Genomic DNA, 16108 nt, shown 5'->3' with positions numbered 1-16108 from the left:
TGTGCTAGGTTTCCAGTCGACCAAGAACCCACTTTTTAAGTAATCTAGAAAGGTTAAGCATGTTCTTCCATCCTGTCCAGCTCTGGATGTGGGCATCTCTACTTGGTACCTGATAGTTTTTGAAATGTAATCTAAGACCGCAGGCATCCAAAGTGCCCCTGGTTCTATAGGTAGCTGCTTTTTGGCATTCTCTACACACAAACTGATCTGGCGGAATTCAATTTAAATTTCCCCAAAACACCAACTCCTGTCAAACTGTTCAGTTTTCATTATTGATGGCTATGATGCCATTATTAGCTTGACCATGCAAGAAAGAAGGTGTTCCGTTTACTTCCTGTCAGCTGACTAATGCTTTCAAGTCACTGTGTAGGTACACATACTAAAGCTGTCGCTCAAAGAAAAAGCTTATCCTCTTCAAAATCATATTCTTCAAACACTACTCAGCCATTTGGCACCAGTACAGAATTTTACTTAAAGATTCTAATCAGGAATTCACTGAATGCATTTGAACTCTTAGAAAATGAGGGGGGCACCCACCTTTTTTTTTCTTTCTGAAAACCATATTTAAGGTCAGAGCTGTTTAAAAAGAAGCACTGCTAAAAAGTTAATAGAATTCCGAGAAACGAGTATTTTTGTACCGTATCTTCTAAAATGTTCCGATCTCTCTCTACATCTCTTTGCATATAATGTAATGCCTCTAAGTGACTGGTTTCCCAATAAACTGATTTTGATGCCGCTTCTGCTGTGTTCTGTGTGCTTAATTCAAGCAGAAACCTTAGCAGGGGATGATTGTTAGCAGAAGTTTCTACTAGCTAATGATTTGCCTGGAAGGGGAGAGGGTAATGTGGGGAGGGGATGATGGAATTACCTCTGTACAGAGGTTCCAAGTCGTCTACAGAATCCAAACCATTGTACCAAATGCCTGGTGGGTTGGGAAACCCATGATGAAATGATATCTTTACGCCCAACCACCCTTTCTCTGGATTCTTCTTGCTTAGTTACATATGCCTTTTTCCTGCCCTCTTGCTAACATGTGCCCAATGACATACTTCTAACCTGCTAATATTTCTTGGAAGGTAAGCTGTCTTGTTTCTGATAATTGTCTATTTGATTTTAAAAGCCAGAGCACCCTGAGGCACCTCTATCTAGATAGAAGTAGACTGGTAGATTAGAGTTTGCAAATATTTCTGTAATTATCCTTGTATTTTACTCCTTCTGCCTAAAGGACTTTATCGTAGATTCATTTAAGCAGAGGAGATCTTTGGTAACTTAGAAGACTGAAAACAAAATTCCAGAGCAATTCCAGCTGAAGGTGATTTATTTAATATGATTTTGACTATGTCTCCTCCCCTTAGAAAGTGCCTTCAGTATTGGTATTTGGGGCACTCTTGTGCTCTTTGAGTAGTGCTTATGATGTAAATCTTGTATGTATCAAGCAGCCGTGTTCTGCTGCTTTTCCAGGGTGGTGGTGGGGGCGGGGAGGGGGGGTGGTTTGGGAGGAATCTGTCCTCAGATACAGGCAGCATGGAGCAGATGACCACATGTCAGATACTGAATTGCATTTGTCCCCAGACAGTACTTCTACATAATGCAGAACTGCCATGGTGTATGTGGACATGAGTGACTGGGTTTGTTTTCATTCCATCGTGAGCCAGTGCCAGGTAGAGCAGGTGTCCGTGTCTGGCCCCGCGAGTAGGAGCAGCTCATAGTTATGCTGAATGTCTGTGTGCCTAACATCTTCATCTCCTTTCCTGTACATTGTGCCGATCATGTTCCAAAATGTGATACAGTGATTGCTTGTGTTCCAGTTTGTGTGCAGCTTCCTTGCCTGACTTTTATTTTTCTGTTTTTCCTTTTCCATTTTCAACCTTTATTATTTGGTCCCACAATGTTTCTGCCGCGGGTTGACCGTTAAATGTTCCAAGGAGAGTTGGACTGATCTGTGCATTAATTCTGCATTTTGTGCTTTTCTAGGTCTCCAGAGAGAGCCCAATCCCTGTCCTGTAATAACTGTAGAGCACTTTAAAGACTCAGCGGGTGTTAAAGGCCTTCCCTTGTATCCAGATCCCTCCAGAGTACCTGGCATGAAAACTCAGAACAATTTAGAATCTGACTACTTGGCCCGAGATGGCCCTTCAAGCAACAGTTCATTCCACAGCAGCGAAGAGGAAGGGACTGATCTCGAGGGGGACATGCTAGACTGCAGTGGGTCCCGACCTCTCCTCATGGAGTCTGAAGAAGAGGATGAGAGCTGCAAGCCTCCACAAGGAAAACTGGGAGGAGCCATTCCATTCACTCAGCCAGAAGTCTCTACTGAACAAGCAAAAGCAGGCCAAGGTGGAAGAAAGAACCAGTTCCAAGCCCTCACACAACCGACCACTGATGGTCTCGGGGAGCCAGATGTTTTTGCCACAGCTCCCTTCAGGAGCTCAAGGGTTCCAACTGATGACATGGATATTTTCTCCAAAGCTCCATTTGTCTCCAAGGGCAGTGTGGCTCCTTCCCAGCCAGAGGAGGCGGACGTGTTCTTGAGAGCTCCTTTTACCAAGAAGAAGAGCATGGAGGAATTAGCAGTTGCCCAGAGCGCCTCCCAGGAGTTGCCCGTGCAGGCCAGTCTCCTCAACCAGACTGACGATGTTCCTTTGCTCCCAGGCCTAGAGAGGGCAGCGTATGCCCCCGTCCGAGCTCAGTATTCCATGGCTGCTTTTGTCCAACAGTCTAACCACCCCTCCCATTCTGTACAAGCAGCAGACCATCTAGACAGCATCTCTCCCAGGGGATCCTCCCTGGAACCTGGGGGTCATCCTAACGACAGAAACAAAGGACCTCAGCCCCAGAAAGAAGCTGTCTCAGGCCCCATGGCTGGCAAACCATTCCGCCCCCAGTCTTTATCCAAATATTCCCGTCACTATAGCCCAGAAGATGAGCCAAATCCAGAAGCCCAGCCCATTGCTGCCTACAAAATTGTTTCACAGACCAACAAACAGTCGATAGCTGGCTCTGTTTCCATCACATCCCTTTCCTCCAGGACTATGGAGCTGCCACCTGCAGATCCTTTTGCTTTAGCACCCTTTCCTTCAAAATCAGGCAAGCAGAAACCTTAGGAGCGATAACCTGAGCCTTAGGCGTCTGTCTTTACCCCACCCTCAGTACCTACCACGTCACTCCCAGCTGAGCCTATCTCAAGAAATACACCAATTATTATCTTTCAGTTCCACGTATCAGCAGAACTTGTGTGCTCAACAAACTCCGTTGCAGTGATACTTAACTGAAACCCCTTTAAGTTATGCTCATTTCTTTTGTTTATATTGATTTCTGGACTTCCAGGCATTTCCATCTCCACCTCCACCCAGAACTCTGCTTTCTTTGTTTGCCCCAAAACTGCTTGAATCCAGAAATACTTCACCCCAAACCAAAAGGGGCCATGTTACTGCAAGGTTTATTCCTGCAGTTTCTGTTCTGAGTCATGTCCATTGGAGGACACAAGATTAGTCCCTTCAGGACTTGACTTAATGCTCTTGCAAAGGGCATATTTCTGGAAGGAAATGCAAGATAAAAATCCTGCAAATCAAAAGGAAGTGTGATCCTGCAGATACTAATCATTCCTGTAAAACCAGCAACTCTACAAGGATTCTCTGGATCTGTTTCTGAGTCTGTGCGAGCCAGGTTGGCCTCTCACACATATGAGTGTGGGTGTGTAACATGTGTCAGATCCTTTCCTACATAGAAATGCAAACAGATGAGATATCTGTGCTCATGTCTAACAGTGTTGAGCCTTCCCATGCCCACGCTTTTTAAATCACCAGGAGTGCACAGGTATGTGTGTGCCATGTGTGTGTGCACAGGGAGCATTTTTCTTTTAGGTAAATCCTGTCATACTATACCTACCTCCACAATCACTCATTTACTGGCATTTGTCTCCTGACCTAATTGATCTGAGCCCTGTTTTTATTTAGTTCTTTTCTTGTGGCAAAATTGAATTCATTGGAATGTGTTAGAAAATCCTGCTGCAACTGAGGCTTTAGAATAGATTTTTCTTTCTCCAAAATGTGCTATTTGCTATTAACAAATTCCCTGTACATGGTCTTGAAAAATTAATTATCTTTATAATTCTCCCCGCCCCCCAGAACGATAGAAAAGAGCACCTGGCTACAGCTCTAACCATTGGGTATATGGTGTTAGTAATATTTTATTAACTACTTTAAAACCTGTGAGCACTCCATGCTGTCACTATGGAATTCATCATGAGACTAGGCTACAAACTAGATTTGCTTCCTTATTTGTTTTTTCCAATTCCTTGCTTTCTTTCTCCACTGCCTCTTGAGGAAATAGAAATCCGAGACATGTAAGTCAGTTTGGAAGAAGAGAAAAGAGCTGAATCAGCTAGCCATGAAAACCTTTCAATTCTCTGTCCTCTGTAGATGTTGAAGTAGGCCAGGTAGGTGACTGAGTTGTGGTTTTGAAATGTCTTCTATTTCTGGAAAGATCTGACTCATTCCCGGCTGTTTTCATACCCTTTATTATAGTGCCTTAAGGTGAAATTCGTGTCTCTATGGGAAGATTTCTGCTGAGGAAGTTCAATTTAATGGAAAGAGCTGCTGGGCCATGTTTCAGCCCAAAAGCTTCCTGTTACTTGTAATAATAGATGTTAGTGATGTCTCTGTTAGCTGGAGAAGTTGGGAGGGTTACTTACCAAACCAAATTAATGATGTAAAAGAGTTGGAAATTCATCCAAGATTCAAGCCAGAATGCTAGACTCATACTGCAGTTGATTAGGTATCACACTGTTTACATTTAAAGCTCAGGGGTCTTGGTGGTAGGATATGAATGGCAACTTTTCAAGACTTTTTCTAGTGTAGTCTCCACCTATTTGAAATGTCCATGTTAAAAGATAAACTTTGATCATTGGCACTGGATCAGGGCTATCAGCAGTGGTTTTCCACCGAGTTTTCAGCCACACCAGTCTTTTTCACTTTGGGGAATGCGAAATGTTCCCTCTAAAAGTTTGCTTTTCTCCCAGTGATTATTTCTGATTTTTCTGTGTAACAATTGATGCAAAATCATTTTTTCAGTTGAATAAGTAGTTTGAGCTAATGCATATGGAACTTTGCACCCCAGACTCTTCCTTGGCCATTATCAATTAAAGGCCTCAAAAGCAGGAGCTAAGAGGATAGGAATATTCAGGGAGGTACTCACCCCATGTCAGAAACTCTTAAAGGAGAAGGTCGCTCTCACTCACTCTTCCAGATATTCAGGATTACCTCCGTAATAGCCCTGCAAAATGTCTTTCCTTTGGTTATTTGATCACTTCTTCCTAATCAAGTAGCCATGTTAGCTCTCGAGGTAAAATCGATAAAATCATGGTGATTTTATCACGTAGTTGAATCATTTGTCAAGCATGGGCTTGCAATGTTTTTTATTCTCACTGGAGACCTATTGTGGGTGGAGACTCTACATTCTTTGAATAGGAAATGAATGTAAAAACATACAAATTACTTTTGTGTTTTTATTGAGTGATGCATGAAAATTGTTTGACTAAATTACATTAATTATTAGCTAATAACTAGTAAATTCTGCACTGATCTTTGGATCATATAGGGTAAATGCATCATTTAAAGGTTAAACATTCTTGCTGGGGCACCTGGGTGGCTCAGTCGGTTAAGTGTCCGACTCTTGATTTCTGCTCAGGTCATGACCTCAAGGTTCGTGGGATTGAGCCCTGCATCGGGCTCCATGCTAACAGTGCAGAGCCTGCTTGGAATTCTCTCTCCCCTCTATGCCCCTCCCCTGCTCATTCTCTCTTTCTCTCTCTCTCGCTCTCTCAAAATAAATAAACATTTAAAAAAATAAAGATAAAATATTCTTGCCAGAGGCCATTCTGAATCTGGAATTCTAGAAAATTTAGCATTAAGGGAATTAGGAGTGCTCAGGATGCTTTGAGTTAGTACCAAATGCATGTTTCCAAAAACTATACTGCAACAAGTTAACATTAAAGAGAAAAAGCAGCTATATAGTCAACAAAATACTGTACTTTCTACTTTTATGTGTTGTTTGCTTTTACACATTTGTTAGGGAATGCGGGAACTTGTGATCTTTCATTTCAGTGGAGCACGATGAGCCAGAATATATTTAGATGTAAAACATTGAACCACAACATGCACTGATGAACTTTTAAAGAATCTATGTTAATTGACTAACAGTCACTATTAAATTAATGAAGTTTTACTATGTGTGGTGGAAAATATTTAACATAGCTGTTTCTTGAGCTACATATGACCCTTTAGGCTCCCAGTCCTTGTTAGATTGGGAAGTGGAATGAACAAAATTTGATGTGGAAGCAGATGCTGGGCAGAGCCTAAGGGAACCTGGATCTTAAACTCAATTTCATTTTGGGCTCACTCATTATTAATGAGTTGAAAGCTTCCTATGTGTGGACCGGTGTGTACATGTTCACGTGGCCACATTAGGTCTGAGTTTAATCTGGTGACCAGCGTTTCTTTCTAAACTTTCAAGAAAAATATCGGCATCTTATTTGCCCGTTGTTGATTTAGTAAGTTTTAGAGTACATGTACGTCAGTGTTTTCAGCTATTTGGTGGGTATTTCACTGACTCATAAAGTCGCAGATCGCAGTTTTATTTAAAATAAATGTAATCGCCAGAGTGATCTGACAATAGAAATTGAACCATGCTGTATTTGATACCATAAGGAAACGTCATCAGAACATAGATCATATAGTTTGTATGCATTTTATCAAATAGGAAATTTTACAGGAAACGGGAGAAGGGTGAGAGCCAACTCATTCTCCAGCATGAGAATGGAGTCATTGGGTGCCTTTCATAAAGGAAGATGTCATTCTCTGCTGTGTCTTTGGAACTGAAATTGGAAAACACATGCCAGTCAACTGTGGAATGGCTGCTGGTCACACAGGTGCAGTTTTAGCTGAGAAATTTAGAACTCGGATTATTTTGATAAAAGAAACATAGGAGAGCTGCTGGAAAGACCGCAGTTTTTGAGGAGGTGGAAGTGCTTTGTAAATGCCTGCAGTCACTCCTGGGTTCCAGTCCTCCCATCCTGCCTGATGGAGTAAACATGAAGAGTTTAAATGGAATCATGTCATTTAAATTCTTCATTTTTCAGTCCCTTTGTGAACTACTACTTGTGGTTTTTGGGTTTTTTGTTTTGTTTTTTTAAACCATCAGAATATTTGCAAACTTGTGAAGTTCACTTAAGGGTTTCAAGATGCTTGAAAATAAAAGTAGTATCTGGTTGGGAATTGTTTTTGTGTTCTTTTCCTACAAAAATAAATTTTCTAGGTTGCTGCAAACAACTAGCTGCCTCAGCTTAGATGTGAAAATCCACACTGGCGGTGTCTTGATTCCCCAGGTGCCACCTTCCTCTCCGACTTCCTGTTCTACTGCCTCCTTTGTACCTTGACCTTTATTAGGAAACAGGCCTCCCGCGTGTGGTATCCAAGATCCTATCACTAAGACACAGCCAGACACAGCTCTTTCCTGCTTCTTTATTCCTGCAAATAATCTTGGCTCACCTTCCTTGTACCTGTTCCCACCCCTTCATTTCCTCACTTAACATTACCCTATTATGACCATACCAATAAGTGGATGAAAGAGAGGCGGGACCGAATGATCATGTTAATTTTTATGTGCCTTTGTTACTGTAAACAGTTTCTTAAGTTTCAGCCTAACCTATGATAATCTCACCACACTGGAATAATTCCAAATAAGAATGAAATGGCTCACCTTCCCCATTTCTTATGGACTAGAAGAACAGATGAAGGAAGGCTGGCAGAAGTCCAGCCTTACTCTGGAGACAACCCAAAGGCATCTCTCCACCATGATCTAACACAAGCCCAATGCGCTCCAGAATGCAGGGGCAAGTTTAGGTGTGAAGGGACTCTGGAATAGCTTGTAAAAAATGGCTAAATGCTAACCAGCACACGGGTGGCTTAGTCCAGGATTCCCGTAACTTATAATCCTGTAAGAAATGTAGTCTGAGCTATTTCCCAGCAGTCTCAGTATGGGTGGCACTGTTTTGAGTTTATAGTAACAGCGTTCTGTTCTTGAAATCAAGTCAATATTATCTGCATTGTGTTGTAATAGAACTGCATATATGTGTTAAAGGGATCTGTCTGATTCCTTTTGGCAAGGAATTGCAGAAATGCTTTTTAACCATGTCAGTTAAAGTGAGACTTTGGGAGTGAGAGAAAACAATGTAGCCTTTTCACTCTGAAATGGCAAATCCAGTTGTATTCTCTGAGTCTACCAAAGACTCCTATTTGAGGATTGTGAATGGAGAAGGGTGTGTGTGTCTGTGTCGATGTCTGTGTGTGTGTGTGTGTGTGTGTGTGTGTGTGTGCTCATGCTTTTTGCCATGGTGTGAAGACCTCCTTATGAAGGCATCCAAAGAATACCAAGTGGTAACAGTAGGTAGCTGGCTTGAGTAAATTTAGTCCCATTGGCCAACAACTCTTGAGTTAGAACTGGAGTTGTTGTAGATAAAGGTGGGAAAATCAGCCATTGCCTCAGCCTGTTTCCACAGTAAGCATGCTCGTCTCATCCACAAAAATGAAACTCAGTAGGGTTTGACCTGAACCCTTGGCTCATGTGTGGTGTTGGACTGGCAACAGTGACCAGACAGCACAAGGCCTGCAAGATGTTCCTTTGAAAGAGAAAGTGTTTAATGCCATTCGTTAGGGGACAGAAACCAAATAAAGGCCAAGGACCATGCTCATTCCATGGAGAAGAGGCGAACCTCTCTGCTGACAAAACATTCTGAGTTGACTGAATGAGGAAGTCGACCCAGCTATAAGGAATACTGAAGTTCTCAGACCTCAGAAGACAATATGTGCATGCAATCTCAAGGGCTGTGAACATGGGAAAGGAAGGGAAAAAGACATTTATAAAGTCAATCTTAACAGTTTTTGCAATACCTCTTATTTGCAGACTATTGGATTTATGTTATTGCACTCTTTGTGTGATCTATCTTATGTATCTGATAGTTTTTATGAATAATTTTTTGAGTTGTAAACTCTTATACACTTTATTAAAATGGACCTAATAAAAATAAATGATTTATATTTTGTATTATTTCTTAAGCCAGATCTTCCTAGGATTGAAGGGCTCCATAAGCACCTTTTATAGTAGCAAGCCTCGTTTTATGTTTTTAAGTTTCAAAGGACAACTTTTGGTTGGTTGTTTGCTAGGTTTCCAATGCCAACATTGTTATTTCCTGACAACTTCTTTCCATTCTAGATGTTCCATGGAGACGTAAATGAAATAATACAAGACAATGGGGCCATATGGATTGAGCTAGAAAAACCACAGAGCTCCCTGCTATTGTAAACTTTATTGTGAGCTCCTAAAATATGTTATTTGAATATGACCGGCATCAATATTCAGTCTTTAAAAACACACAAAAATCCCTTAAGAGAGACCAGCGTTAACATAACAAAGAAAGAAGTCTCGGAAACAACAAACAAAAAAGCCAGAGTCCTAACTACGGAAAAGTAACTGGTGATTACCAGAGGGAGGTTGGTGGGGGGCTGAGTGAAATAGGTGAAGAGGATTAAGAGTACACTTACCATGATGAACACTGAGTAATGTAGAGAATTGTAAAATTGCTATACTGTACACCTGCAACTAATAGAACACTGTACATTAATTATACTGGAATTAAAATAACATTAAAAAGTACACACACACAAAGAGAAGTCTTGGGGGGAAATGAGTTATTCCTAAGAATTTCTAAATTTATACTGTGGGAGAGAAACTACCTGCCTGTTTCCTCTCCAAATTTGAGAAAATAATAGTAACATTTGAGCTTTAACGAGTTTGACATCCATCATTCAGGGAGAATTGGCAAAGGGCTGAGTTCAGTTCTGAGTTCAAACTGATAATGATTCAAAGAAGATCCAGGGATCCAGAGAGTTATGGTATAATATATATAAGTAAAACCAAAGGTGCCTACTTTTTCTGAAGATTCATTTAACATCTGATTCACCTGTCTTTAAATATATGCCCTGCCTAGTTCTACAGTGTGAAGTTCCTTTGCTTTTTCTATTTCAAGTTATCATTAACCAAGAGTACAATCTTCCTTGTCTGTGACTTGGACTGCTCTGGGGGAAGCCATTTCACATAGATGCATTATTCCCACTAAGATAGATGCAGGAATCAGAGCCTTCTGCACATGTGGACCGACTCACCTGCAGTGACTTAGCTCTGCCTTCCTTGTAGGGAGAGCCAGAGTTAGACACTCTGGCTCCCACAGGACGCTATCGTTTGCATTCACCCTTTTGTGGCTTACTTTTGCTAGCTTTGAGACTGGTTAATAAGAGACCAGCCAGGGAAGTATTACCCCCTAATCGAAAACCAAGTAGGAAAAACCAGAGTGAGGCCCAGAGAAAAGCCGCGAGCAGATAATTTAGACCCGTCTCTCTGGATTTGGAGACAGAGATCTTTTTCCTTCCATCATAAGAATTTTTCCTTGAGTTTATCTATCCTTATATTAGGGTAGTAAGGTCTAGAGGGCCTCAGCATCTCAGCTTACATGGAAGAAGACAAATAATTCCTCAACCTTTTATGCAAGTCTGGAGGGCCCAAAAGAATCCAAGTATACTCTTCCAAGGCAGCTCAGTTCTCTAGCACTGAGAGAATATGGTGAAGTCACATATGGTGAAATTAGTATTTCTACCTGATCTCCCCAGCCTCATCCTGTTTCTGAGCAGGACCTTTAACCCAAGGACAGACTCTGTTTTTACTCTTTAGAGAACCCTAGGTTATTGGAAGGGAATTGATCAGTTTTCTAATGGAGTATCCAAAAATTAAATATAAACTGTCAGACTTTGTTCAGTTTCTAATGACTATTACTAGTAGAAATATTCAGTTCAAGTAAAATTCAAGCCAGTTAAAACCACGCATCAGTGAAAATTGATGGAAGAATGAAATTTTGACAAAATTTGAATAAAAATTTTGACTCAGGAAATTTGAATTTAGTAGGTTCAGTAGCCACAAGAGAACTTAGTAGCAGAAGGTACATTGGTAAAATTTGAAATGAACCAAAAATTGACTAATAAGTCTCCATTATAAAATGTATACAGAAAAGACTGGATCCCAGGGCTTCTGGGTGGCTCAGTCGGTTAAGCATCTAACTTTGGCTCAGGTCATGATCTTGTGGTTTGTGGTTTCAAGCCCTGTGTTGGGCTCTGTGCTCAGAGCCTGGAGCCTGCTTCAGATTCATTGTCTTCCTCTCTCTGTGCCCCTCCCCTGCTCACGCTCTGTCTCTCTTTCTCAAAAATAAATAAACATTAAAAATTAAAAGAAAGAAAAGACTGGATCCCTGGAAATACATTGCCTAGGAAATTGATCAAAAATTAAATTAGCCTAATAGAGTTAGTAGGATTTCTTAGAAGAATTTCTTGATGAAAATTCATCAATGCTAGCCCAGTTAAAATATGTGTTCAAAAACACAAGGTGAAACAGCCACAGTAGTTCAATATGTCTTTCTTGTGCCTGCACATGGGCTGTTGAAGTAAAGTTGTCCAGATGGCCATTAGTAGTATGAATCAGGAGAGAAGTCTTGACTGATGGTAGAGGAAAGTCCTCAGTGAGTCTATCAGTGAGTCCTGGATGAGGAGAATGCAGAATGAGAGGAACATTTACAACACCCTTTGGGAATGACAACACTTCAAGGACGGGTGGAGAAACAAAGCCATGAAGGAAACTGAGTCACAAATGTAGACGAACAGAAGGGGGATACCAAAGCTAAGAGAGGAAACCTTTTCCAGACTGAGAAGTGGTCAGTAGTTTTTAAATGCCACAGAGAGATCAAAAGAGATAGAAAAATGTTAATTGGACTTGTCATTTGGAGGCCAGAGGTGAACTCAAGCAAGAGCAATTTCAGTAAAATAGGGCAGACTGCAGTGCATTGAGAACTGAGTGGGGTGTAAAGAAGGAAGGATATATTTTAAAGAACAAGGTGGTTCTATTTTATACAAGGACCTTGTATAAATAATAACCCACAATTTAAGGGCACCACAGCTGCACTGTTCTTTTCCCTAGGAGAGCAACCTGGTCCCCAATTTTTTTTTTACATTATATGTTTTTTTTCTTAAAAGATTTATCCTTCTTAAATTAATAGCCTTCTCCATATCTTATTATATCTAACTTGCATTCCAATATCATTGATTTGGATGTTTTTTCCCTCCAGTTCTCATACTAATAACATCATAGAATAAATGTTTGTAGGATAGAAAAGGAAAATTACACTATAATATCAGTGATTTTTTTTTTTTTTAATGGGGGCACCTGGGTAGCTCAGTTGGTTGAGCGTCCAACTCTTAATTTTGGCTCAGGTCATGCTCTCATGGTTCACAGGATTGAGCCATGTGTTGGGCTCTGTGCTGATGGCACAGAGCCTGCTTGGGATTCTTTCTCTTCTCTCTGTCCCTTCCCTGTGTAAGCATGCACGTGCACTCACAAAGTAAATAAACATTAAAAACAAAACACTGTATTCACTATGGTAGGCTGAATAATGCCTCCTACATCCATGTCATAACCCCCAGAACCGGTGAAGGATACCTTATATAGCCAAAGGGATTTAGCACATGTGATGATTAAATTAAGGGTCTTAAAATGGGAAGGCTGTTCTAAATTAGTCAGGTGGGCCCAACGTAAACACAGCTTCAAGAGAGATGCAGGAAATGGGAACGCAGACTGATGCAGCCACTCTGGAAAACAGTATGGAGGTTCCTCAAAAAATTAAAAATAGAACTACCCTATGACCTAGCAATTGCACTACTAGGTAATTATCTGAGGGATACAGGTGTGCTGTTTCGAAGGGGCACACGCACCCCAATGTTTATAGCAGCGCTATTGACAATAGCCAAGGTATGGAAAGAGCCCAAATGTCCATCGACGGATGAATGGATAAAGAAAATGTATATATATATACAATGGAGTATTACTCGGCAATCAAAAGATTGCCATTTGCAACTACGTGGATGGAACTAGAGGGTACTATACTAAGTGAAATTAGTCTGAGAAAGACAAATATCATATGACTTCACTCATATGAGGAAGTTAAGATACAAAACAGATGAACATAAGGAAAGGGAAGCAAAAATAACATAAATATAGGGAGGGGGACAAAACATAAGAGGCTTTTAAATATGGAGAAAAAACAGAAGGTTGCTTGAGGGGTTGTGGGAGGGGGGATGGGCTCAATGGGTAAGAGGCATTAAAAAAAAAAGATGCAGGAAAAGAGAAGACGGCAACGTGGTGACAGAAACAAAGTCTGGAGTGATACTTTGAAGATGTAGGAAGCCAAAGAATTCAAGTAGCCACAGAGGTGAAAAACATAAGGAAACAGATTCTCCCCTCAGAGCCTCTAGATGGAACCAGCCTTGCTAACAACTTGACTTTAGTCCAGTGAAAATGGGCTTCAGGATGTACCTGTACCTGTATCAGACTGTATCTGACCTCCAGACTATAAGAGAATAAATTTGCTGTTTTAAGCCATTCCAGTTGTGATAATTTGTTATAGCAGCAGTAGGAAACTAATCTAGTCACTAAAGCTACTCCCAAAGTTCTAAGACAAGTTAACAACAGCACCGTTCTTACTGAGAAAGGGCAATGGATACCTTGTGTTGAGGAGTGGAGGTAAACACAAGTTTAAACTGCTTAGGGTTACATTCCTCGTCCATCACTTCCTAGCTGTGTAAACTTGAACAAATCACTGAACTTCTGAGTCTGTTTCTTCATCCGTAAACCAGGGATAACATTTAATGCCCACATCACAGATTGTTACGAGTTGTAGTTAGAAGAGCGGCCCATTTTAAGTGCTCCTTCACTATTACTGATTTCTGTTTGACTCACCAGCTTTGGTGGCACCACCATGTGGTAATGGCACAATTCCCTTGAGCCTACCAGCTCCGAAGCTGTGCTTTATCTGACAATTTTTAATATTTGCATTTATTTCATATTTTGCATATGAGGTGACACTTTATTACTCTTTTTATGTAGCCCTTTCAAATTCATATAAGATGTGACCATGCTATGAGCTTGAATGGAAATGAAAAGAGAGCTAGGGAGCTTGCCAGTGGGGGACATGGATGAAGAAGGATTAATGGGGGAAGTGCTTGAATATGGTTGTTCCTTATCAGCTAAGGAGAAACCACCTGTAGAGAAGGAACAGATGAAGATGAAGGAATAAGAGAGTGAAAAGTAAATGGACAAGCACACTCAGCACCACACCCAGATGTTGGTTTCTAAATGAAAGGAATCAAGACTCCACAGAGAATGGCTGATTCTAGGGCTGGGGAAATATACAAGGTGAACTCGGAGCACCTTGTATTGCCAGAAAGTAAAGAAGTGCTTAAAAAAAAAAAGTCACAGAGACACAGGCACCAAGCTGGTATCAGCCCATACTGATATAAAAGTCATTGAAAAAATAAGTGGGGGGAAGAAAAGACATATCGCACATAGAAGAATTTCAACTAATTTGTGTAGACTCTCCTGCCTCCAAAGTACAGCTTAATAATGTTGTCTATACTTCCAAAAAGTAGTGTATGGAAAGGGAAGATGGAAAGAGTAACTTTGCAGTGGAAAAACCTGACAAACACCACCTCAGCCAGAGGATCAAAGTTAACATCAACAGTGGTATGTTGTGACAACTGTGACATGATGTGATGAGAAGGGTATTTGACCTCTGTGGTCTTCCTCTCCAAAACCCATAACCCCAGTCTAACCAAGAGAATAATATCATACAAATTCCCACTGAGAGACATTCTACAAAATATTTGACCAGCACTCTTCAAAGCTGGTAAAAGTCACCAAGTCACCAAAACAAGGGAAGTCTGACAAACTGTCACAGGCCAGAAGATGTTAGGAGCTATGACGAGAAAATGTAATATATCTGGATAGGATCCTGGAACAGAAAAAGAATTAAAGAAAAAGTAGTGAAATCCAAATAAACCATGGAGGAGTTTTGTTAATGTTGGTTCCTTAGTTATAATAATTAGTAATACTGGTTCCTTACTTTTGGCAAATGTATAATTGTAACGTAGGACGCTATCAACAGGGGAAGCCGATTAAGGGACAGATAGAAACAATTTGTACTGTCTTTGCAACTTTTCTGTAAATCTAATAGGACTTTGGGATAAAAAGTTTACCGCTTTCTCTCTGCTGGCAGCAATCAGCTCAAAGGCAAGCCAAGATGGGCGCTTACTATGACATCCAGGAGCTATGGAGGAAGAAGCAGTCCCACGCGATGCGTTTTCTTCTCAGAGTGTGCTGCTGGCAGTAATGCCAGCTCTCTGTGCTGACAGGGCCCCCCACCCAGCCCGGCTCAATAAAGCTCACAGACTGGGGTACAAGGCCAAGCAAGGTTATGTCACATATCATATTCGCGTGCGACGCGGTGGCCGCAGATGCCCAGTTCCTCAGGGCGCCACCCATGGCAAGCCTGTCCATCACGGTGTTGACCAGCTGAAGTTTGCCTGAAGCCTTCAGTCTGTCACAGAGGAGTGAGCTAGATGCCACTGTGGGGCTCTGAGAGTCTTGAATTTGTCCCAAGTTAGTGAAGAGTCCACGTACAGATTCTTTGAGGTCATTCTCATCGATCCATTCCATAAAGCTATCAGAAAAAATCCTGACGCCCAGTGAATCACCAAACCAGTCCACAAGCACAGGGAGCTGTGAGGGCTGCCATGTCCTGGCCATAAGAATGTGCCCTTGGAGGGGCGCCTGAGTGGCTCAGTTGGTTGAGCGTCTGACTTCGGCTCAGGTGGTGATCTTGCAGTTCGTGGGTCCGAGCCCTGCGTCGGGCTCTGTTCTGACAGCTCGGAGCCTGGAGCCTCCTTCGGATTCTGTGTCTCCCTCTCTCTCTGCCCCTCCCCTGCTCACATTCTCTATGTTTCTTAAAAATGAATAAATGTTAAAAAAAAAAAAAAAGAATGTGGCCTTGAAAAGGGCCCCAAGTTCCACCACGTTCTTGGTGGTTCTCACCGTGTGGCATGGAGAAGACACAGTACTCTCCAGGTCCGCCATTACCGTTAATGTAAGTAATGTTTGTAAAATTCTTACCTAATAAACA

The 16108-nt window shown here is 41.4% G+C and overlaps 1 protein-coding gene and 1 pseudogene across 12 annotated transcripts in view; both read left to right on the top strand.

Annotated features, from left to right (window-relative positions):
- The window catches only part of AAK1 (AP2 associated kinase 1), a 177344-nt gene extending 168251 nt beyond the window's left edge, over nucleotides 1-9093 (top strand). For all 12 annotated transcript variants that reach the window (XM_047851551.1, XM_047851549.1, XM_047851550.1 and 9 more), the window contains one exon: nucleotides 1975-9093. In XM_047851551.1, coding sequence (XP_047707507.1) covers nucleotides 1975-3104 — 1130 coding nt within the window. In that variant the 3' untranslated portion in view covers nucleotides 3105-9093. The remainder of the gene's footprint in view (nucleotides 1-1974) is intronic.
- Nucleotides 9094-15229: 6136 nt separating this feature from the next.
- Nucleotides 15230-16108, top strand: LOC125162557 (60S ribosomal protein L15-like; annotated as a pseudogene).

Source organism: Prionailurus viverrinus, chromosome A3, assembly GCF_022837055.1.
Source record: "Prionailurus viverrinus isolate Anna chromosome A3, UM_Priviv_1.0, whole genome shotgun sequence".
In the NCBI taxonomy this organism is placed as follows: Eukaryota; Metazoa; Chordata; class Mammalia; order Carnivora; family Felidae; genus Prionailurus; species Prionailurus viverrinus.
This window is presented reverse-complemented; position numbering and strand designations above follow the sequence as displayed.